The sequence below is a fragment of the Maylandia zebra genome, linkage group LG17, assembly GCF_041146795.1.
Source record: "Maylandia zebra isolate NMK-2024a linkage group LG17, Mzebra_GT3a, whole genome shotgun sequence".
NCBI classification, from domain to species: domain Eukaryota; kingdom Metazoa; phylum Chordata; class Actinopteri; order Cichliformes; family Cichlidae; genus Maylandia; species Maylandia zebra.
In genome coordinates this window covers 4765748-4788661 of record NC_135183.1, presented here as the reverse complement: position 1 = coordinate 4788661, position 22914 = coordinate 4765748, and the positions used below count along the sequence as shown (strand labels likewise).

Below are 22914 nucleotides of genomic sequence, written 5' to 3'. Positions count from 1 at the left end.
CGTGGTGGTGAAGAGGTCATGATTTGGGCTTGATTTGTGGCCACAGGAGCTGGGTACTTTACAGTCACTGAGTCGACAGTTAACTTCTTTGGATAACAAAGAATTCTTGAGTCAAATGTGAGGCTGATAAACCTTGGACAATGATCCCAAGCACAGCAGAAAATCTGCAACAGAAATAGCTCAAAGTTCAGACCTCAACCTGACTGAAATATTATAGATATTATAACAAAATGACAACTGAACTAAAGCAATGTTGTAAAGAACAGTAGGCCAAAATATTATATATTACATATATTAGCTTCACACCCTGTACCTGTATACTTTACATTGCTTCGCCAAATGGTCAACCACATAACCACAGTCTGTAGTCTGAACATGACCTTTTACCGGTTTCCACGATTACAACACCTAGCCGTTAAAATTACAGCCTTTAATATTTAACGCCCTGAACATATCTGTACCCTCTGTAACTGGAGAATGAACGTGGAGTTGTGTCTGAGTACACACACGTGTGTGTCAGTGTGCCACATCAGATACTTTTACTGACAGAATACGAGGGTGCATGAAAGTGTGTGTTAGTGCGTGCATGCATGTGTGTGTGCAACCTGATGCTGCTTCTCGCACTCTATCTGTATTTAGCATCAGTTACCATCGGGTAGAACAATTAGTCACTGAGGAGAGAGGCCAAGCAGGAGGAAGTTTAACACACAAACCTGTAGCTAATTAGATCATTTATTTAATTAATTACTTTCCAAGAGAAGAAATAGAGAAGCAGTAAGGTCGAAATATATGCTTTTACTGATATGCAAATCCCATTTTAACCGTGGTGATTAAAACAGATACTTTGGTCCCATTTATTTAGCTGAATCACAGCTAAATAGTTTGACAGGAATAAAAATTATTTTTGCACTAACAAGGTGGTTCTGCACATCACAGTGTGCAGTATGTTCTTTTTTCTGAGAAAACTGGATAACTGGAGGACAAAAAAAGAAGTGACAGCCCCCCGCCCCCCAAAAAAACCTCCACAGCAGTGAGTATAAGACCTGACGCACAACATGAGAGATGCAGAGAAGACCTGAGAAAAAGCTGAAAGTCAAAGACAAAGGTGTAGCTAGTCATTTTGATTTTAATCGAATGAAGAAATTGTAAAAATGGCCATAAAATCCAAATTGGAAAAAGTAGCTACTAAACAGGACCCACTCAAAATCAGGCCAGCAAAGAAAAACACAGCTAATGTTAACATAACATAACTGACGTCCCCTAGCGACACACAAGAGTATATATTGATATAGGAGACACATAAAAAGGGGAAAACTAACACAAACAACAACCAAAAAGCCCTAACGTAGCATAACAATTTTTTTTACAAACCAACATTTATCATATTTATCATATTTATATAATCACATTTGCCATGACCCTCTCAACCAGCCAACCAGTCCTCTTGAGCTTAGGGAAACACAAGTAGCATTTGAGCCAATGGTGTTGAATTTGATGGAACTGTGAATGCAGATCAAATTTTAGATCTGTAAATCACACTGCACACTGTGCACACACCGGAAATTGAGTAGAAGCATACCTGGAGAGAGAAAACACAACATGCAATGCTATCAGTCATGGATTGGCCTCCCCAGAACCTTAACATACCAAGGAACAAATATCCAAAGAAGAGCTTTGAATGTCCTTCAAGAAGGACATGGAGAGCCATATCTGAAGGCTTCTACTTTCACTGGTTTTTTTTCGCCCTTCCTGACACAACTCCAGAAATAGTTGTGCCTTCTCCCAGGATCAAACTAGAGAACTACTGTTTGTTAGGTGAATTTATAAACCACTACACTATGGAGCCAGTCAAAGAAATGACTAAAAAACTGGCCTAAGAGAGATGTGTAAATGTGGCCATTGCAAATATTTAAACATACTGACTTTCAACCTCATTAAAACTGTACAAAAATTTTAAAAAGATCAAAATCAGGCCACTTCTATAAAATTGTTGCGACTCATAAACAAGTACCACAAGTGATAACACCTGACTCATCTCCATGTCACGATTAAAATGACAAAAGGGAATTAAATGTCGCAAAGGACTCTTTTACACTTCAACCTAGTGCACATATAAAGGTATAGGGCTGTTTTTCACAATCTTGCTTGAACATATATTCTTTATTCTTGCTCTATAATTAGCTAGTAATATCTGGACTTGTTATTGCCCTGTTGAAGGTGCACCTAAAGTCCGTATGTGCTGCTCCTAATGCGAACTGTCACTATCGCGCTCTCTGCTCCTTGTATAATTTTAATTTGTCCCAGGATGCCTCTCTCAGGTCTTAAGTCCTTTAAGACACCACAGGTTTGCAGCTAAATCTAAACAGAAGGCACAGTAATTACTGCACATTTGATGCCCCAATAATCTCCGCTCAAGTATGCGGGGCTATAAACACCCAATCAGCCAGCTGGTCTCTTACCCATGAGCCTGGTGTACAGTGCATTAAGCAAGTGTACACAATAAGCTGAGCTACAGAGTTTCTGTCGCCCTGCCAGCCAGTTGGAGAGGAGCATTATCCCATCAGAGCTAAGCTTCATCAGAGCTTAGGATTGTACTACTGAGTCAGAGTGTTGCTGTTCTTCCTCTTACCTGCTGCTCTCTGCAAAACAGCATGGTTAACTGACTGGCTGACTGGGAACTTATGGGAAACGAGTCTCTGCTTCAGTAACAGAGTTGGTGAAATGGCCTTCCGCAGATCTCCCTCCTCTACCTGTGCAGGTGAGTGCTGCAGACACAGATAGAAAGGCCTTGTCTCTTTCCTTTGTGTGGCCTGTGTGGCCTGTCCCTCCTGTATCTTCACCTAACAAAAGACAGGACCACTGTAGAGTAACCCACCTTTTGTACCTTCCCTGTTCCCCCAGTGTGTGTGTTTGTGTGATTGTGTCAGCAGGCCACGTGGGGCAGCCATCAACAGGCAGCTCTTTACAGCAGGCAGGGTATATAGTTGCATGTGAGTTTAATACAGATATGCAGTCAGGCCCCTCTTGAGCCTCTTGCTGTTCTCAGCTTGTCTCAGAGAGGAAATCCTTTGTCATATTTGAACAGAATTAATCAGTTTTGAGAGATGACTGTTTCTCAGACATGTGCTCTCTCGAGGTAAGCCTCAGGCAGAGCAGTAATCCCAATTTATTTACATGGCTGACTGCTGCTGTGATTCACTGTTAGTCAGGCGAGGAGCCTCCTGGGCCTAAGGTGAAATTTTATTTTTGGGTTTAAACAGCAGGATACTGGCAAGGCAACATTCTCAGAAACTCAGAAAGACATAGGTTAAAAGAAACCGTCCTTTTATGCCCCACCACCCCCACCTGGAGGCTTTCTCTCCCAAAGTCAATAAGAGAATAATGACTGATAATTTATAACTGTCTTTGATCTACTGCCCATGCTACCTTCTTTTTCATTTAATAGTGTGTACAGTATATGTGCATAAAAATACAGACACATGAATGAATCTGAAAGACACAAGCAGAAATCTGTAGTTTTTCTTGGGGGAAAGACATGGTGTGACATAAGGTATTGCCGTTGGTAACTGCAATACCTTATGGTAACTGTGAAGCATGGTGGCTTTGGCCTGCTTTGTTACCTCAAAGCCTGGATGCCTCTAATTGCTGGGAGAAAGCCATTTACCCATATTGTCCATAACAGAGAAAGTCCTTTAGCCAACATTTTGCAAGACTTGTACTGAATAATTTGTTTAATTATTAAGTTATTCAGGTAACATATTGGTACATTAAAAAACTAGTTCTATATGATATTAGACACAAAATACCTTTTACTTCACAGAAAAGTGCCTTCTCGTGGATTAAACATTACCATTATGTAGGCTGGACCATGACTGGTCTTCAAACCATTAACTAAGACTGATATACAAAACCCATCAAGAAATGTGAAATTCATTTTTCATCAAAGGGGACTTTGATATGTGACAAAAATTCTTGTGCAATTCAGACCAGCTCAGTGCTCAGCTAATGGTGGAAGTCTCCAGCGCTGTAACACAATCATTTTTCCCTCTAATTAGTAGTTAATAACATAAAACCAAATAAGACACTGTTCAGGCAGATGTGTCCGTGCAATCAGGCAACTAGAGCTGAGGCAGCATGTACTAAAAGCATCAGCATTAAGTCTATGTGCCGTGCTGCTGCCCATTAGCTGTTCTCTGAAAGGTGCCCTTTGTCTCTGCCATTAGAAATCAGTGTGAAAATAGAGAGAGAGTTTATCTTACACAATCATTCTGAGAAACAGACGCTGGATGAAACTGCAAGAGCTTCTGGTATAAAGCAACAAGGAAAGTGAGGAAGCTTTTTTATGTCAGGCACCTCAAAAGAGATACAGCGTCCCAATTTAGAATAATATGTCTCATGGGACACTCCTTGCAGTGCAATCTCTGAACACAAAATACAGAATAAACGTTTTGTATTCACATATTTTCCAATCAATTTTCAGAGTACAGAGATTAAGCTATCACTTTTTCAGATTTGGACCCCCGCATGCTCCCTCTAAGACCCCCTGCTGCTCCCGAGAAACCATTTCATGAACAGTTTGTCATTTGCAAAAAATATATTTAATTACCTGCTGTGTTCTTTTAAGTTGGACTGCCTGTTGGTGTGTATGGCATCAGGGCCATAGGGGACACCTCGGGTAGCAGGGATAACCACAAAGGTGGTTTGGAGTGTATTGAATGGTATTTATTAGAGCCCGAATGAATGATTTTGGCATCTTTTATGGTTTTGGGGGGATACAATATTAGCTTATTAGCAGATATTTGTTGTATAAATGCACAGATACTGTTTGTCCACACACTGAGTTATACTGAGCAGAGAAAATGATGGGGTCATTATGTCACAAGCTAGTTCGCAACTTAATGTAAAGACCGCACTTGACTCATCACCTGCGCGGCTGTGATGCTACTCTGCGATGTGCCGCAGAGAGTGCTGCAAGCAAGGAGTTGGAGCTGCTCTCCTGCTCAAACTGTGTGATGACCATTGTTTGATGACACTTTCGGAATAACCCCTGGCATGTTTTTCTGCATTATGTTGTGTAATGTTGAACAAGCTGATATCTGTGTTAGGCCAATATCAGATGATAATATTGTCAGGCTGTCCTGTGAAGATATGTTTATGTTCTGTGGACTGAATCTGTCAGTACAGTAGTTTTGCAGCTGTGTAAAACTGTTGCAGGTGTTTATTAAAGGTCATGTATGAAGATGGGCGTGGTCTGGCTCAGGACTACTACTATATCGCTGGTACACATTCTTTTTAATTACCTCTGCCAAAGAGGTCATGTTTTTTTAAGCATTTGCATATCATACTGTCTGTAAACATGGCAGCTCACAAAGATTTAAATGAATTCTGATGGCTTACATCCAACAAGATCTCCGAGGTCAACCCAATGATTTATTGGTTGAAAATTGACAAAAAAAAAAAGAGATTTTTACAAGTATTGTGTGTATTGTCAACACATAGAAAATACCATTTAAAGATTTCAAATAACATATTTCACCTCTGACCTCTCCTTCAATGTCAATAGATTGATCCGAAGGTCAAAGTGATAAGAATGCTTCATGGAGCTGTTTATTAAAACTATGTTTCCACCTGCTATTATTTATACTGACAACATACACTCAACAAAAATATAAACGCAACACTTTTGTTTTTGCTCCCATTCCCCATGGGATGGACGTAGAGACCTAAAATTCATTCCAGATACACAATATAACCATCCCTCCCAAACAGTGGTCACAAATCAGTCCAAATGTGTGGTAGTGGGCACATCTGCTATATTGAGATAATCCATCCCACCTCACAGGTGTGCCACATCAGGATGCTGATCTGACATCATGAGTAGTGCACAGGTGTACCTCAGACTGCCCACAACAAAAGGCCACCCTGGAATGTGCAGTTTTGTCTCACAGCAAAATGCCACAGATGCCACAAGCAATGAGGGAGCGTGCAATTGGCATGCTGACAGCAGGAATGTCAACCAGATCTGTCGCCCGTGCATTGAATGTTCATTTCTCAACCATAAGCCGTCTCCACAGGCGTTTCAGAGAATATGGCAGCACATCCAACCGGCCTCACAACCGCAGACCTCGTGTAACCACACCAGCCCAGGACCTCCACATCCAGCAGGTTCACCTCCAAGATCGTCTGAGACCAGCCACCCAGACAGCTGCTGGAACAATTGGTTTGCACAACCAAACAATTTCTGCACAAACTGTCAGAAACCGTCTCAGGGACGCTCAACTGCATGCCCGTCATCCTCATCGGGGTCTTCACCTGACTCCAGCTCGTCGCCGTAACAGACTTGTGTGGGCAAATGCTCACATTCGATGGCGTCTGGCACGTTGGAGAGGTGTGCGCTTCACGGATGAATCATGGTTCACATTGTTCAGGGCAAATGGCAGCTGAGAATGTCCCAGTTCTTGCATGGCCAGCATACTCACCGGACATGTCACCCATTGAGCATGTTCGGGATGTGCTTGACCGGCGTATACGACAGCGTGTACCAGTTCCCATGAATATCCAACAACCTTGCACAGCCATTGAAGTGGAGTGGACCAACATTCCACAGGCCACAATTGACAATCTGATAGACTCCATGCGACTATGTGTTGCACTGCATGAGGCAAATGGTGGTCACACCAGATACTGACCGGTTCTGGGTCCCCAGACCCCCAATAGAACAAAAAACTGTAAACTTCCAGGGTGGCCTTTTGTTGTGGGCAGTCTGAGGTACACCTGTGGACTACTCATGGTGTCAGATCAGCATCCTGATGTGGCACACCTGTGAGGTGGGATGGATTATCTCAATATAGCAGATGTGCCCACTACCACACATTTGGACTGATTTGTGACCACTGTTTGGGAGGGATGGTTATATTGTGTATCTGGAATGAATTTTAGGTCTCTACGTCCATCCCATGGGGAATGGGAGCAAAAACAAAAGTGTTGCGTTTATATTTTTGTTCAGTGTATATGCATATAGGGAATGATATAGGGTGATTCTAAATGTCACTAAATGTCACTACTTTGGACCTCTGACCTCGTCTTCAAAGTCAAATAAGGTTAAAAATTCAGAAATTTTCCATTTATCTTTAAAACGATGCTGAAAATTCTACTGTCTTTGTTCGTATTGTATTGTATGTAGGAAATGATGCAGTTATGTGGGGGTTTTGACTATCACATTATAGTTTGCATCCAAATATCATCTCACATTTAACCTCAGATCTCAATTTTACATTTCACATCTGCCTTTCTTTTAATTGTTAAGAGAAATTATTAAGAGAAAGAGAATGAACTGCCTTGTTACAGTATTTAGAAATATACTGTAGTATGATATTATATAATAACCTAAAAATATTCTTTACAAATAAACACCTATTATCCGTGACCTACTCCTACATAATGTTTGTGTAATCAAAGAAAACAGATGTTATACTACCCTTAACTCATTTTTGCTGCACTACAACTTTTTTGGTCATCTGTGTTTGAAGCTTGTGAGCTTTGTGTCTCTTCTTGTGCCCTTATGTTTCTTCCTGCTATTCCCTGAGTAAGAGTATTCTTTTAAACACTTTCATTTAATCTAATTTTGACTGTACATATTTGTTCTGAGCGTTTTTACTTTTTTGGGGCGTGTGGTGTTCATCAAAGTAAAGGTAAAATTTGAAGATGGGTGTAGTTGGAGAACTTGCTAAGATGATCTCAAGTTCATGTTTTATTTGACAATTTAGACACACTAAGTAGGGCTTTACATAAATATATAGTTTATGGGGATATTCTCAATAATTTCCCCCTCCTACCAGATTTAAATTGGCGACCTTCCAGTGACAGGCCTGCCTCTTGCACCTCCAGGCTACTGTGATGCTATATACAGTGGGGCAAAAAAGTATTTAGTCAGCCACCGATTGTGCAAGTTCCCCCACTTAAAATGATGACAGAGGTCAGTAATTTGCACCAGAGGTACACTTCAACTGTGAGAGACAGAATGTGAAAAAAAAATCCATGAATTCACATGGTAGGATTTGTAAAGAATTTATTCGTAAATCAGGGTGGAAAATAAGTATTTGGTCACCTCAAACAAGGAAAATCTCTGGCTCTCACAGACCTGTAACGTCTTCTGTAAGAAGCTTTTCTGTCCCCCACTCGTTACCTGTATGAATGGCACCTGTGTGAACTCATCATCTGTATAAAAGACACCTGTCCACAGCCGCAAACAGTCAGACTCCAAACTCCGCCATGGCCAAGACCAAAGAGCTTTCGAAGGACACCAGGAAAAGTATTGTAGACCTGCACCAGACTGGGAAGAGTGAATCTACAATAGGCAAGCAGCTTGGTGTGAAAAAATCAACTGTGGGAGCAATCATCAGAAAATGGAAGACATACAAGACCACTGATAATCTCCCTCGATCTGGGGCTCCACGCAAGATTTCATCCCGTGGGGTCAAAATGATCATGAGAACGGTGAGCAAAGATCCCAGAACCACACGGGGGGACCTGGTGAATGACCTGCAGAGAGCTGGGACCAAAGTAACAAAGGTCACCATCAGTAACACACTACAACGGCAGGGAATCAAATCCCGCAGTGCCAGACGTGTTCCGCTGCTGAAGCCAGTGCATGTCCAGGCCCGTCTGAAGTTTGCCAGAGAGCACATGGATGATACAGCAGAGGATTGGGAGAATGTCATGTGGTCAGATGAAACCAAAGTAGAACTTTTTGGTATAAACTCAACTCGTCGTGTTTGGAGGAAGAAGAATACTGAGTTGCATCCCAAGAACACCATACCTACTGTGAAGCATGGGGGTGGAAACATCATGCTATGGGGCTGTTTTTCTGCCAAGGGGACAGGACGACTGATCCGTGTTAAGGACAGAATGAATGGGGCCATGTATCGTGAGATTCTGAGCCAAAACCTCCTTCCATCAGTGAGAACTTTGAAGATGAAACGAGGCTGGGTCTTCCAACATGACAATGATCCAAAACACACCGCCCGGGCAACAAAGGAGTGGCTCCGTAAGAAGCATTTGAAAGTCCTGGAGTGGCCTAGCCAGTCTCCAGACCTCAACCCCATACAAAATCTGTGGCGGGAGTTGAAAGTCCATGTTGCTCGGCGACAGCCCCAAAACATCACTGCTCTCGAGAAGATCTGCATGGAGGAATGGGCCAAAATACCAGCTACTGTGTGTGCAAACCTGGTAAAGACCTATAGTAAACGTTTGACCTCTGTTATTGCCAACAAAGGTTATGTTACAAAGTATTGAGTTGTATTTTTGTTATTGACCAAATACTTATTTTCCACCCTGATTTACAAATAAATTCTTTACAAATCCTACCATGTGGATTCATGGATTTTTTTTTCACATTCTGTCTCTCACAGTTGAAGTGTACCTCTGGTGCAAATTACTGACCTCTGTCATCATTTTAGGTGGGGGAACTTGCACAATCGGTGGCTGACTAAATACTTTTTTGCCCCACTGTATGTATGTATGTATATATATATATATATATATATATATATATATATATATATATATATATATAAAATTGTGTGCTTGAAATCCTAAAAACATTTTACCCCTCTTGACCTCACGGATAGATCTCATTGTCATACCATATTTTTTAGCATGGTGCAACTATTTGGATGACCAAGAGAAAGAGCTGTCCGTGGTACTGAAATGAGAGCACAGCACGTGGCCTGGTGCGTTACTATGGCTACAGCTGTCTGTATCCCTAAAATAACCATACACACACACAGAGAGAGTAACCTTATTACAAAAAAATGGCAATCTGTTCAGTTCCTGATAGCACAGTGGTCACACTGATAAAAGCGGACAAATATCGTTTTTGTCACTAATGCTCTCAAACTCCCTCCGAGGTACCATTTGGAAAATCAGCACTCAGTGCTATGCAACAAGTAACCTGCTGTTTTTTTCTTCCTTCGTGCCCTTAATGCAGGATAAAAATGAAGTCTACACGTTTACAGTATTTTTTTTGTTTCTTGTATTTTTTTTCTTTGTGTTACAATGTGTCCTTTGTGCTCTGAGGCAAATTGAGAAGTTGGCACTTTGTAGGCTTGTCTTTTGTAAAGTGCTTTGAGACAAACTTTGTGATTGACTGACACATGCATCAATTTGCACAGTGGGAAACAAAGCTCCACCGGGCCACTTTGCATATTTGCAGCTCCAAATACAGAGAAAACTGGCTGAAAATGTTGAACGCAAGACTGCCAAACCTGTGTGACACACTGACCTGGGGATAAAATAGTGTATATACCCATTTTCAAAAGGACAGATGGCAGCATGTTTATTGGTGGGTCACCTTACTTTTTGAAGCTGAGTATATATTATGTTGCATTATGGAGAAGAAATGCAGTAAACAAAAGCTTAAGATAGTGAAGAATGGTGGAACAAAACAGTTCTGGGATATAAATGACCTTACTGAGAGTTAGAGATGATACCTTCCATTCTCTTCTGCTTACCCAATTCAGTGTCACTGGAGTGCTGGAGCCTATCCCGACTGTCACAGGGTGAGAAGACAGGGTACAACCTGGACAGGATGCTAGAATTTCACAGGAGAAAATACTAGAATTATTTATGTATTTAATATACACCAAGCAAATGTTTAGAATGTTTTAAACTTTTTAAACAGATACAGTGCATCCAGAAAGTATTCACATCCTTTGCTCAGCACCTTGTTGAAGCACCTCTGATAGTAACTACAGACTCTTTTTCATTAGGATGCTACAAGCTTGGCACACCTATTTTTGGGAATTCTCTCCCATTCTTTTTTTGCAGAACCTTTCTAGTTTCTGTTTGTAGTACACCTGTCGTCCCAGTTTTATTGACTGGGCTTGTATGAGCAGTCTTTGGTTACATGCAGGTAAACAGTCCAGGTGGAGAGTAAAAGAGCGATTTCATTTCAAACACATCTGCTGTCATGTGATGGTAGACACTAACTTTAAAAACTGTACAAACGATTAGTTTTGAACTGGATAGCCATTATCTGCTATCCACAGATCCTGGCTAAGTGAACAGACCAGCAGGTGTGTTCCACAATAGTCTGCAGCTTAGCATTAAAACATAAGTCAGACAGAAACAATTGGACAATGGTCGCACAGCCTGACTGGCGACCTGTCCAGGTTGTACCCTGCCTCTCACCCTAAGACAGCTAGAATTGGTCTAGTTTGCTTCAAATGTAACTAAATTTGTTGTTAAGTTCTTAGGAAGTTTGCAGGTTAACATGTTTAATCTTAATTGTGGTCAGTTTGGGGTTTTACGGAGAGATTATGTGTTGAACTATGTCTTGATGGGGAAACAGCAATTTCCTGAGACCTGGAAGCCAGTAACTTCAGAAACTCACTGCACCTGGTTACTCAAGTCACACAGTGAGTGTGACTTTACATGAAATCACACACATGAGACTTGTGTTTCATAATAGACAGATTTTTCTACATATACATAAATTACAGCTAGCTCATTGTTGTTTCTTCAGTAATTGTATTAAATAAAACTGATATGTGAACAATATCAGTTCACAAACAGTTGAATAATCTGCAGCTGTGTTTAATTTCCAAAATAAATGTCTTGCAGAGTCATGGCCTAATGGTGCAGGCTTCAAGCGAGTGGCCACAGTACTCAGCGAATCTTCCTCAATCCATAGTGATGCGCTGTGCTACCTGAACAAGGACATGTCCGGGATTGGACTGGAACCCATGTCCTACAGCACCCTGGAGCCTGGACCTTATAGAGAAGAACCATGGGCTGAGGAATCACAAAGTCTGCTACAGGTAACTACAGGACCAGAGAAAATGTGCATGTGTGGGGAACTATAATAACATGCTTAAAAAGCTATAATATTTTTTGGGGAACCAGTCTAATGTTTTTTTCCCCCTTTCATTCTTTCGTTACCAACTTCCTCAACTAAGCCAATCACGTAATATTTCCTGTGAGCTCATGTGTTTCATTGCATTGCATCATTGTATGATTTATCATGTCTCATTAAAATGACCCCAGATAAGACTGTGATAATGATGAAGGAGGCCAGTCTCTGAGGTTTAATGATGTTTGTTCCTGTACTCTTTCAAAATAAAAGTCGCATCTGAGATATTTGAACTGCCTAGAATCACCTCGGACTGACTTTGAGAAGAAGTTTAAAATGATTGTAAGAGTAAGGAAAAGACTTGAGCTCAATCTGTGTGTGTGTGTGAGTGTGTGTGTGTGTGTGCGGGTGGGGGGGGGGGGGGGGGGGATTTCTACAATACACCCTTTATAATGCATCAAAACACAGTTAACAGAACATGTATATACTGATGCAACACAAAATGTGCTCACTTCTCTTTCTTTTCTTTGCATACCGTTTCCTTACACTTGTACGTTAGTCCCTCCATCACACAAGTACAAGCGCACAAAAAGAAAGAAAAATCGTTCAAAATTTAAATTGGAAAAACTGGCATGCTGTGAAAAGCACAGATATGCTGCTGGGGCACAAAAGCACTGTTTCAAAAACATTTTGTTGCTTTAATGATGTGAAAACACAGGTCTCCCTGCAAGTTACATCACCGAAGTGTGGAAACAGCCAATGCTGCTCCCTCTCTCCACGCTGCAAAAAGTGTCCATCCTAACCATCTTACCCAAAACTAAAAATGAAAAGTAACAAACACTTTGGGGAGTCCTATATTTTACTGTAAATAAACTTGGTCTTTTTTTCAGGTAGTTGAATGTCATATACACTAAAAAAAAAAAAGAAAAAGAAAAATCTACCCAAAATGCTGATTTTAACTAATAATGTAAAATGTCCACGTAATTTTGTTAGGTACAATAGGTACAATGTAAAATGTAATTTTACATTCAGGTTAAAGATTAAGTATGTAAATAAATTAATCTTTGAATATAGCGACGTGTATACTCAAAAAAGGGAAAAAATATTCAAATTAAAAAACTCAAATTAACTGAGGGTGATTTTCTTTTTTGAGTATACATGTCGCTATGAGCAGCAAGACCAAAACAACATATTGGAGATGGGCATTTTTTACAGCGTGGGACGCTCCGTGCCAAAAGCGCAGGCAGCGCGCAGGCAGCCTCCAGATCACACAGTTGGATAGATGGGTATCACCAGCATGTGATCAGGCTGCCGATTGCATACGAACTGCCTCATACATCTGACAGACAAAGAAAATAATGAAACCTGAGACACTCGATCCGTCGCTCCACCTGGACTGTCGACTAACTGGAGTGACTTCATGAATCTGATGGGAGGGATGATGAATCCGGAGGTATTTTTCTGCCTAAACCGCCAACTTTCACTCCTGCTCTTCTTCTTCTCCCACTACTCCTCTGTGTGTCTTTAAAGCGCAACAGCATGCAGGTCTCCCCGAGTGAAGACAAGATCCCAGTAAGTACAACGACAGCCTCCCCGCACGCCGCTTCTCTTGGTCTTCTGGTCGTGGTCTGGAGTTAGTTTTTACTACACCTCAGTGTTCGTGACATATTTACGACTCTCTATGGTAGTTTTCATATTCGTTTTACATTTGGTGACATTGCCGAAAGCTCAGCTTTAATTTTTGATTTGAAGTGTTTCTCCATCTACTATATTTACTTGGAACCTATAATTAGTTAATTTGTCCATGGGGCTGCAAGAAACGTAAGACGACGCTTTCGATTATACGTGAGAACATCATAATTGGCTATCATATACCACTTTATGATGAGCAGACAGGTGAGGCTCAGTAAAAGGTTTGGCAACCTCCAGGGAAGGTCTTCCCAGGAGTTTTCATTAAGCTCTTAACAGAACAACAACTACCGGGGGATTCTTGGTACTGGTTAAACTAAAGCAACTAAAAATCCCTGCACACCTGTCTCTCTCGCTCTGTTATGTGTGAGCAAACACAAGCACTATAGTGAAGCTCCAGGAGCGTGACTGTAGCAGCGTTTGTGTCCTGCAGAGTAGTGCAGACAATATGTATTGTTGTGCGGTTATGCAGTCAAAATAATTAGAGCTTTCGTAAGTAATTTGAGTAATAGTCTATAGACTTTGTACACATGCAGCAAACAGTTTTTGTAATAGCAACTGTAGCTGAAGCACAAGAACACCCGAGACATTAGGAACAATGCGCTGGAGTAATTTACACCGTTACACAGGTGTCTGTTGATTAGACCCAAGTCGGTCGGCGCTATACTAACTCAGCTTTTCTTGGGAGTCCGCTCAGCAGCGACTTTTAAAGTTCACATGGAGTGTTGTAAACTAAGTGGAATCTGAAAGTGAAGACACGGCTCAAAGGTGAAATAGGGTCTTTCATCCAGCAGGTGCAGCTAATTAGCTTGATAGAAAGAAACACCTTGAATAAACTACACCGATAAGCTAATCTGGTGAGACTTGGCAATACATGCTTCAGGAACATCTAAACTTGTTTTGACTTGCCTGAGCCATGAAATAAGTCGGTAATGCACACCTTCCTGAATTTGCACTCATTCGGTTTGTTCTACCGGGGTTTACATTTATTCAGTACTTGGCGAGATAGACAGGAATTCAAATGTCTAAAAAAGGCCTAGCTGTTTGGTGTGCTGTCTGTTTGGTTAACAATTGGCAAGTTAAAGGTAGCTAAGGGAATTATTATTATTATTAATTATTGTTTTGGTCTTTTTTTTTTTTTTTTTTTAGCTGCTTCAGTCATTTACTGCAATGTGTTTGCCAGGGGTGTGTCCAGAAGAAGGGCATGGGGTGGCACTGCTTCTCCCAAAAAGGAACAATTTCTGTCATGCTTGTTTCTTTGCCTCTATTCTACTATATATTGCATCAAAATATTATTATTTTTTATTTAGCTTCTAATCACATTGTTTTAAATCATGCTACTCAACAACATATAGGAAATTAAAACCATCAGCTGCATCATTAAAGTGATATAGAGTACACATTACTGAACTGGTAATCATGACATCCTCTACTTAGGATGAATTACAGATACTAGTGTTTAAAAAAAAATGCACCAGTAAAACTTCAAGAACTGGTTCATTTTATTTACTCAAGTAAAAGTGGAAAATGAGCAGGTTCTGAAATGTACTCTAGAAAAGTTTAAAAAGTAGCTCTTTGGAGGATGTTTCTACTACCTATTTAACTCTAGTATCTATTTTTATGCAAAGCAAACTGAATTTTGTGCTATATTAATGTCACATAAAAATAATATTAGTAGACAGGAATACAAATATGATTTCTGTCTAAATTGTAATTCTAATAAAGGTACTCAACTTGAGACAGGTAAGCAGAACATGAGCAGAGAAAAGGAAGGAGAAAAAAATAGCTCCATTTTCTGTTGCCTGCATTGTAGAGGGTGACTTTCCCTCTAAACAAGAAAATGAGTAGGGTACAGGTTAAAGTGGGATTCAGCAGGTGGGGGAACCCTAAAATCAGCTGAAATGGCCCAACATCGGAACAAGAATCACAACTCACAATAATTTTTATCGAGAGGTCAAGTAGATTTTCTTAATGTACCTGCTGTGATCAGTTGATTGGGGATACTGCAGCTCTGAGGTTTACTGATCTTTGTGGATATACACTGAATTTAATACGATGTCAGCAGGTGTTTCATGAGTTGTCCTGATTAATCTCCATCCTCTACACTGACAGTATGCTGTTTATGCTGTCTTTATACTCTAGGGCATACAGTTGGCATGAAAGGTGGAATTCAGCTAATGAATCTAAGCATCATCATCATTTAACTAAATTAATCTCTGGTGCCCTTTAAACCATGCCTCATTTTGATTTGCTGCATGTTTCACAATATGAAAACCCCCCATAATACCACAAAAACATGAGGACTTGCATGCAAGCTTTACATTTCCATTGATCAAACACAACTGAGCAGTTCTTACCTTTAAATCTAACTTCTCTTCCTCCTCTCCTGTCCTGTCTTTTTTATCTTTCTCCATTTCTGAGTGAAGTTCACTCTTTCTTTTCGCTCACTATGGAAAAAAAGGATAAGGCCTACACTGTTGTCTCAAAGTTGCTCTTGTAATGTAGTTTTCAATCAGCTTTAGTGATATTAAGTATTGGCAAATTCAACAAAATTACTTTCAATAGTGATGCTAGCTTTTTCTAGCTATATCAGATATTTCTAAAAACCAAGCTGTTAAACTTAGCATGTTTTTTCTTTCTTTTCTTTTTTTAGTGTACTAGTCTATTTCATGCTCAAATAGTTTAAAATGTAAGCACTTTGTGATCGTTCATGTACATCTTCTCTCTCCCTTGGTCTCTGTTTTGTCCTGTTTCTGGTCATGGCAGATGGTTACCCCCTCCCTGAGCCTGAATCTACTGGAGGTTTCTTCCTGTTAAAAGTAGTTTTTCCTTCTATTCTCACCAAGTGTTTGCTCATGAGGGATTGTTTGACTGTTGGGGTTTTCTCCAGAATACTCTGGTCTTTACTTTACAGTATAAAGATGGCACTCGCTGTGATTTGGCGTTATGTGAAAAAACCTGATGTGTATTCAACCGAAGCACAGTGTGTGTTTAGGTTAAAGTGTAACAGAGTAATACAACAACATACATTGATGGTAAGAAATCTCCCATCATGCTCAGAGTATAGAGCTTTGCCTCTTGTGTCCTCCATGTTTAGTCTCGCTCTCTGCTTTCCCTCTGTCTAAATAAAGAATAAAACAGCCAAAGGTGAGCTGACTGCCCACTCTGCTGCTGAAGGTTCTCACTTCAGTGTTTTTGAGAACCTGCCAAAAGCCACTTGTGGTTGTGTGCACTGACACTGCAGTAATGTTTAAGTTCATTCAAACACTTATTACATAACTCCACTGCTGCTTAAAGGTGTTGTATGCTCTCTATAACCAGTTTGTATTTGACTGGGATACGCTACAATAATTATTCTAAATCTTTTAGGTTTTTTAATATATAGTGCACCAGTATTGATGTTTGCTTGATATTTATATTTTACAGGTCATGGGATCAACTTCAGGTCCTCATGCCATCGGAGAAGGCCTTTACTTCAGTGACGGCCGACGGAAAGTCGACTATGTTCTGGTCTTTCATCAGCGAAGGCACACCTCGATACGATCTCCTGCTAGTGCCTCCGTTTCACAAGACCGGTTATCTATTGTTTCTAATGGCAACTTTCCTTCAATGGCGGCCTCAGATGTGGCACCAGGTGGAAGTGGTGGTGGAGGCGGCGGCGGCGGCATTCCAGGAGGGGAGGGTGCGGGCGCCAGCGAGGTGTTCATGGAGCTTGGAGGAGCAGGAGATGGTGAGCCAATGGAGCCCGGTGACCATGAGATGCGTCTAATCAGGCAGGAGTTTGAGGCTAACCTACTAGAGGCTGGTTTGGAGATTGAGAGAGACAGAGAGGTGAGTGTGTGTATGGTCATGCTAAGCTTCTTTTATTCTCATTTGCACAACACTGGCTAAATTTAATGCAGCTGACAGGTAGGCTTTAACAGACACTTTCCAAAGACATGTAGTTAGTGGGATCAGGTTAAATGGTCATTCTAAATGGTGTCAGTTGGCGACCTGTCCAGGGGGTACCCCACCTCTCGTCCTATGGTAGTTGGACCCCCCTGTGACTCTGATGAGGATAAGCGAAAGTGGAACTGAAAGTGGTATTTTAACAAAGTGGAAGGAAGCAATTGGGAACAACAGCAACTAAGCCACTAAGTGGTAGAACACGTAAAATCGCAGAGCTAGGTCAGCCAATGCTGAGGTGAATAGTGCGCAGAGTTCAGGTATATTTAAAAACCATTAGTTTTCATTAAGGCTTGGAAAAAACAAAAGCTTTGTTTTTTATTTTATTTTATTATTATTTATTTATTTATTTTTATCCCAAATCCTTGAGAAATAAATGGGATTATAATTTGACACACTAGACTCTGTGTTTTTGAACACAGGCTAAATTCTATAGCTTCACTGACTTCACAGGCTTTTTGAAGTTGAACCTCTACACAGGATCTGACGTAACACTATCTTGAGCTATTTAAGGTGAGCGCCTACATAGGAGCCTGGCTCAGATAGTAGAAGGAGGTGGGAGAGACTGTGTAACAACAGCAGTTGAGCTTGTCTTGAGGTTTCTGCTGATTGTACCAAAGTGTTCAACCTTCTTTAATCATCCTGCTGCTGTGGGACAAAACAACAGAAAACCTACATGAGTCATCCCAATTTAGGGCAGCTGCAAAGTGGGTTTGTCTTTAGGGGCTTTAAGTTGGTGATTATATTTTAGCCTAAACCATATTACGATATCGCCAGTTTCTGTCTACTTATGTGAAATTATGAAACTTTATTCCTCTACATAATAATAATAATAATAATAATGGATTGGATTTATATAGCGCTTTTCAAGGCACCCAAAGCGCTTTACAATGCCACTATTCATTCACTCTCACATTCACACACTGGTGGAGGCAAGCTACGGTTGTAGCCACAGCTGCAACCGACAAATATTTCCATAGGTACTGGTTTAGACACCCCCATGACTCAGGGGTTGGCAATCTCAGTCCACGAGGGCCGGTGTCCCTGCAGGTTTTAGATCTCACCTTGGGTCAACACACCTGAATCACATGATTAGTTCGTTACCAGGGCTCTGGAGAACTTCAGGACATGTTGAGGAGCTAATTTAGCCATTTAAATCAGCTGTGTTGGTTCGAGGACACATCTAAAACCTGCAGGGACACCGGCCCTCGTGGACTGAGATTGCCCACCCCTGCTCTATGGGCTCCTGAGGTGTGGGGAGGGTAAAAAAAAAAAAAAGGGTACAAGGAATTTGCCACTTGAATAAACACACATCAAAATAGAGATGCTTTACAAAATGGAAAGTCAGAATAAATGTCAGCATTGTGGGAAACGTGGACAAAATTCATCACTGAAGTTCACCAATAAAAACAAACAAAAACCTCTAGAACTTAAAGCAGTTTCACAGAAACTTCAGTAACGTTGTGGTTTTAGAGAATGGCGGCTTTCTGTGTCAGAAATGGCTTGTATCCAAGGGCAACCCACTGATGCATAACTTGGTGCAAGCTGCACCAAACCTGCAAACCTGAGTGATGGGAGAAAAAAGTCAAGCCTGAGTCATTCAGCCTTCTGCCTTCATCCGTAAATGCCTGCAGAAAGGAAACCTTTAACTGTCAGTGTTTTCTACCATTATAGATGGATCTGTGTCTACTGTGTCTACTAAAAACACAGAGATTGCTCACTGTTGAGCATGGGGTGGAATATAGCCAAATTAGCAGCTCAACAAGTTGAATTTGGTGTGTGCACATTCTATAGCGTTCCCGTACACTGGGCTATGTCTATTTACCACAAGTGATTTCATCACGTCAGATGTTTTGCGACGCACCTTTTGCCGCAAGACTTTTGCAAAGTCTTACCTTGTGACTTACCTTTGCTGCTGTTTTCTGGTTACTGGCAGTCTAAATTTAAATGTTTATTTATTGTAATTTAACATATCAGCAACTTGATGCACTGAGGCAGGTAGCCCAAATTGAGCATGGGGAAGAAGTGACTTTGAGCATGGCATGGTTGTTGGAAATGGTTGTTTGCGTTGGTGGACCTCTTGCTAAAACCCAGGTATGCATAATCTGTGAATGCACAACATGTCAAACTTTGGAAACTGATGGGCTGAAGGAGCAGAAAACTGCATTGGCTGCCACTTCTGCTGTCTAAGACCAGGAAACGGTACCTGTTATACAACCTGGTGTGATGAGTTTCAATTACTGCTGTGACATTTTGATCTGAATTTGGCACAAATAAAATGAGGCATGGATCCATCCTGGCTTGTATGAACTGTTTAGGCTAATGGTGGTGGTGTTTTGATATGGGGGTGTAGTTTCTTGGCAGACCTTAGTACCAACTGAGCATCAAAGCTCAAATGATCTCAAACTAGTTTCTTGAACATTGTACTTAAATGGCTTCCAGAGTCACAGCTCTCAATCCCGCAGAGCACCTTTAGGAAATGGTGGATCATAGATTATGGATATGCAGCGGACAAATCTGCAACAACTGTCCATCCATCCATCCATCCATCCATCCATTCGCTTCCACTTATCCTTTTCAGGGTCGCGGGGGGCGCTGGAGCCTATCCCAGCTGTCATAGGGCGAGAGGCGGGGTACACCCTGGACAGGTCGCCAGTCTGTCGCAGGGCCAACACACAGGGACGGACAACCATTCGCGCACACATTCACTCGCACATTCACACCTAATGGCAATTTGGATTTTCCAATTAACCTATCCCCACAAGCTGCATGTCTTTGGACGGTGGGAGGAAGCCGGAGTACCCGGAGGGAACCCACGCAAACACGGGGAGAACATGCAAACTCCACACAGAAAGACCCCGGCCTGATGTTGGAATTGAACTCAGGACCTTCTTGCTGTGCGGCAACAGTGCTAACCACCGTGCCACCGTGCTGCCTTAAAACACCTTGTTGAACCATGAAAAACAAAGAAAGTTCTGATGGCAAAAGGGTGCCCAAGCTGGGTAAAAGCAGGGTGTACCTAATAAAATGTCCAGTTAGTGCAGATCCTGTTTGTTTTGAGTCAGCATCCACAGTGGCCTTGATGTTTCATCGGTGCTAAAAGCCTTTAATTCTGGTCACTTTAGCTGACACAGCTGCTGCTCTGACCTCTGCATCGATTTCCTAATTTGGCCTAAAACGGCTAATTTTGTTTTGACACGCACAAATCACTTTCGCTGTCATTGTGTGTTACTGGCGCTAGCTTGTGTGGCTCTGTCCTGCTTTTGTTGTTTGTGCGTGTGTGTGTGTGTGTGTGTGTGCGCGTGCATGCATGCTTATGCGTGGCACTTGGCACAACACACGGCCTATGTGCTCTGCCTGCTTGTGGTAATGATGCTCCAGGCTTACTGCCACAAAGTTGTACAAATGCAGTTTTTGTTAAACTTCCGTTTGTCAGTTAATGAGCTTCTGCTGCACTTTGGCTTCAACAAGAGGATTAAATTGTTAAATTTAAGCGATGCTTACTTGTTTCGCTCGTAAAGTAAAAAAACAAAATAGATTTTTTTTTTTTTTTACACAGCACAAGGCAAAAACAGCATAAAAGTCTCATGTACTCTAAAATGTTTAAGAAATAGTGTACTGTAGTGTCTAACTTACCAGTGCAGGGCTTGTCGTGTGTATGATACCCATTTTGCTGTGTGTGTGCGCGCGTGTGTGTTGGCTGGCAGCCAGTTGGCAGTGTGTGGAGTCTGCAGGCTAGTATTAATCAGATTGTTGACAGTGTGGCAATGGAGCCTAAGCCTGGATGAGATTAACTGACTGACTGATAGCTTTTTATCTCGTCTCACAGATCTAGGGCTAAAATCTGCCACCGAGAGAAACAAACATCCCAATATCCTTAATTTGAACAAAGTGGGAAGCACTCTGACAAACATAACTGCTCTCCTTCCATCATTGTATAGGCCGCAATGGGTGAGAAGCAGCCTTACAGATATAATAAGTCATGTACCAAAAATCAATTTTCCACTGTACTCTGTGTGCACATAATCGGGTGAAGCTGTTCAACATTAATCATAGTTAATCAAGTGCATACAACAGAAGTACAAACTGCACCTCTAACTTAAAATAAAGCAGGTAATTAACGGATGGCCTGCTGGCGTATGTTGGTAGTTAAATGTTTTCCAAAGGCTTTGGAAGACACTTTTATTTTTGAGAGATTAGGGTCAGTGTAAGTGTCTCACTCGACATGGGTAATGATAAATGTCAAATGTCATTTTGCTTGAAATGTTTTAGCATTTTGAAGTTGGTAACATTAGTCTTTTTTCCCCCAGTGAGAATCTGATGCGTTTTAAAATGTTACTTTATTTACATCTAAAAGCTTTCTATCTAACATTTGAACGCATTCACAGTCTGATTAACGCATCAGGAGCAACTCACGGCTTAGTATCTTACGCAAGGGTACTTTGGCACGCAGACTGGAGCAATCAGGGATTGAACCAGCAACTCTGAGATTAGTAGATGGCCTATCTACCTGAGCTACAGCTATTCTTGAGTGAGGTAGAAGGAATAGTTTTTGCTGTTCTGTTTTAAAGATATATACATTGAGCATCACCAGTAGCAAAGTATACTTTTTATATAATAAAAAAGATGATCCTTATTGTGCCCAACCTGTTTGACTTCAGATTAACTTGATGCTGGTAAAGAAGAGTGACTCAAATGTCAAACTTGTTGATTGTGTCTCAGGATTATTGCGCTGACCTTTGATCTCTTAGGGACATCCTCTTAGAGAACATGCTTAATTAAATCAGAGCGAGATTTTAATTGAAGAAGTAGAGCTGGGACTTGTCAAGATTTCAGTCCATGGGGTTTTTAGAAACATTTTAAACACTTAAATGTTATGTTAGTATTTTTAGATGAAGGCATGGGAACATTAATAATCAGAAAAAATAAGTATGTTCCACTCGTCTTCTAAAACATATTTGTGTTGCTGTGGACTCCATGCTAGGATTCATCCGGCATCTTGCCTTAGTTTTAATTAACCAAATGAATAACAGCTCTATACTTGTGCTAAACATGCAAACTGCAAACCATACAGTATTTTTATACATGAAACTATTTTTCTTCCATTCTACACCGATACAGTGACTGTGTATTTGGCAGTAAGTGCTGCCAGAAAGCAGCACTATGTAGATAAAAATGTAGCGCCGAAACTGGTGCTCTGCTAATATTTTTGTCCTGTTCTTCCCACGTAGACATTTTTGTCAGCAAAGTAATTGCAGCTTCAGTCCATCACCTGTCTGTAACTGAGTATATGCATACACAGTATCAAGTGTATGTTACCTGCATTTTGACTGCGCTCTCCATCTAATACACCAGCAATGGGTTTTTTTTTTTTTTTTTTTGGTTTTGTTTTATAAATTAATTTTTTTTGTTGTTTTCAGTGTAAAGGT

The 22914-nt window shown here is 41.0% G+C and overlaps 1 protein-coding gene across 9 annotated transcripts in view; it reads left to right on the top strand.

The window, feature by feature from the left end:
• The first annotated feature begins 2604 nt into the window (after nucleotides 1-2604).
• ano2b (anoctamin 2b) overlaps nucleotides 2605-22914 on the top strand; it is a 74540-nt gene continuing 54230 nt past the window's right edge. For 2 of the 9 annotated variants that reach the window (XM_024805700.2, XM_024805698.2), the window contains exons 1-4: nucleotides 2605-2758; nucleotides 11623-11819; nucleotides 13382-13423; nucleotides 16967-17371. In XM_024805700.2, coding sequence (XP_024661468.1) covers nucleotides 2722-2758; nucleotides 11623-11819; nucleotides 13382-13423; nucleotides 16967-17371 — 681 coding nt within the window. In that variant the 5' untranslated portion in view covers nucleotides 2605-2721. Of the gene's footprint in view, nucleotides 2759-11622; nucleotides 11820-13112; nucleotides 13305-13381; nucleotides 13424-13511; nucleotides 13536-14178; nucleotides 14470-16966; nucleotides 17372-22914 lie in introns of those variants that run through there. The other 7 variants (XM_024805699.2, XM_024805701.2, XM_024805702.2 and 4 more) reach the window with 7 other exon arrangements.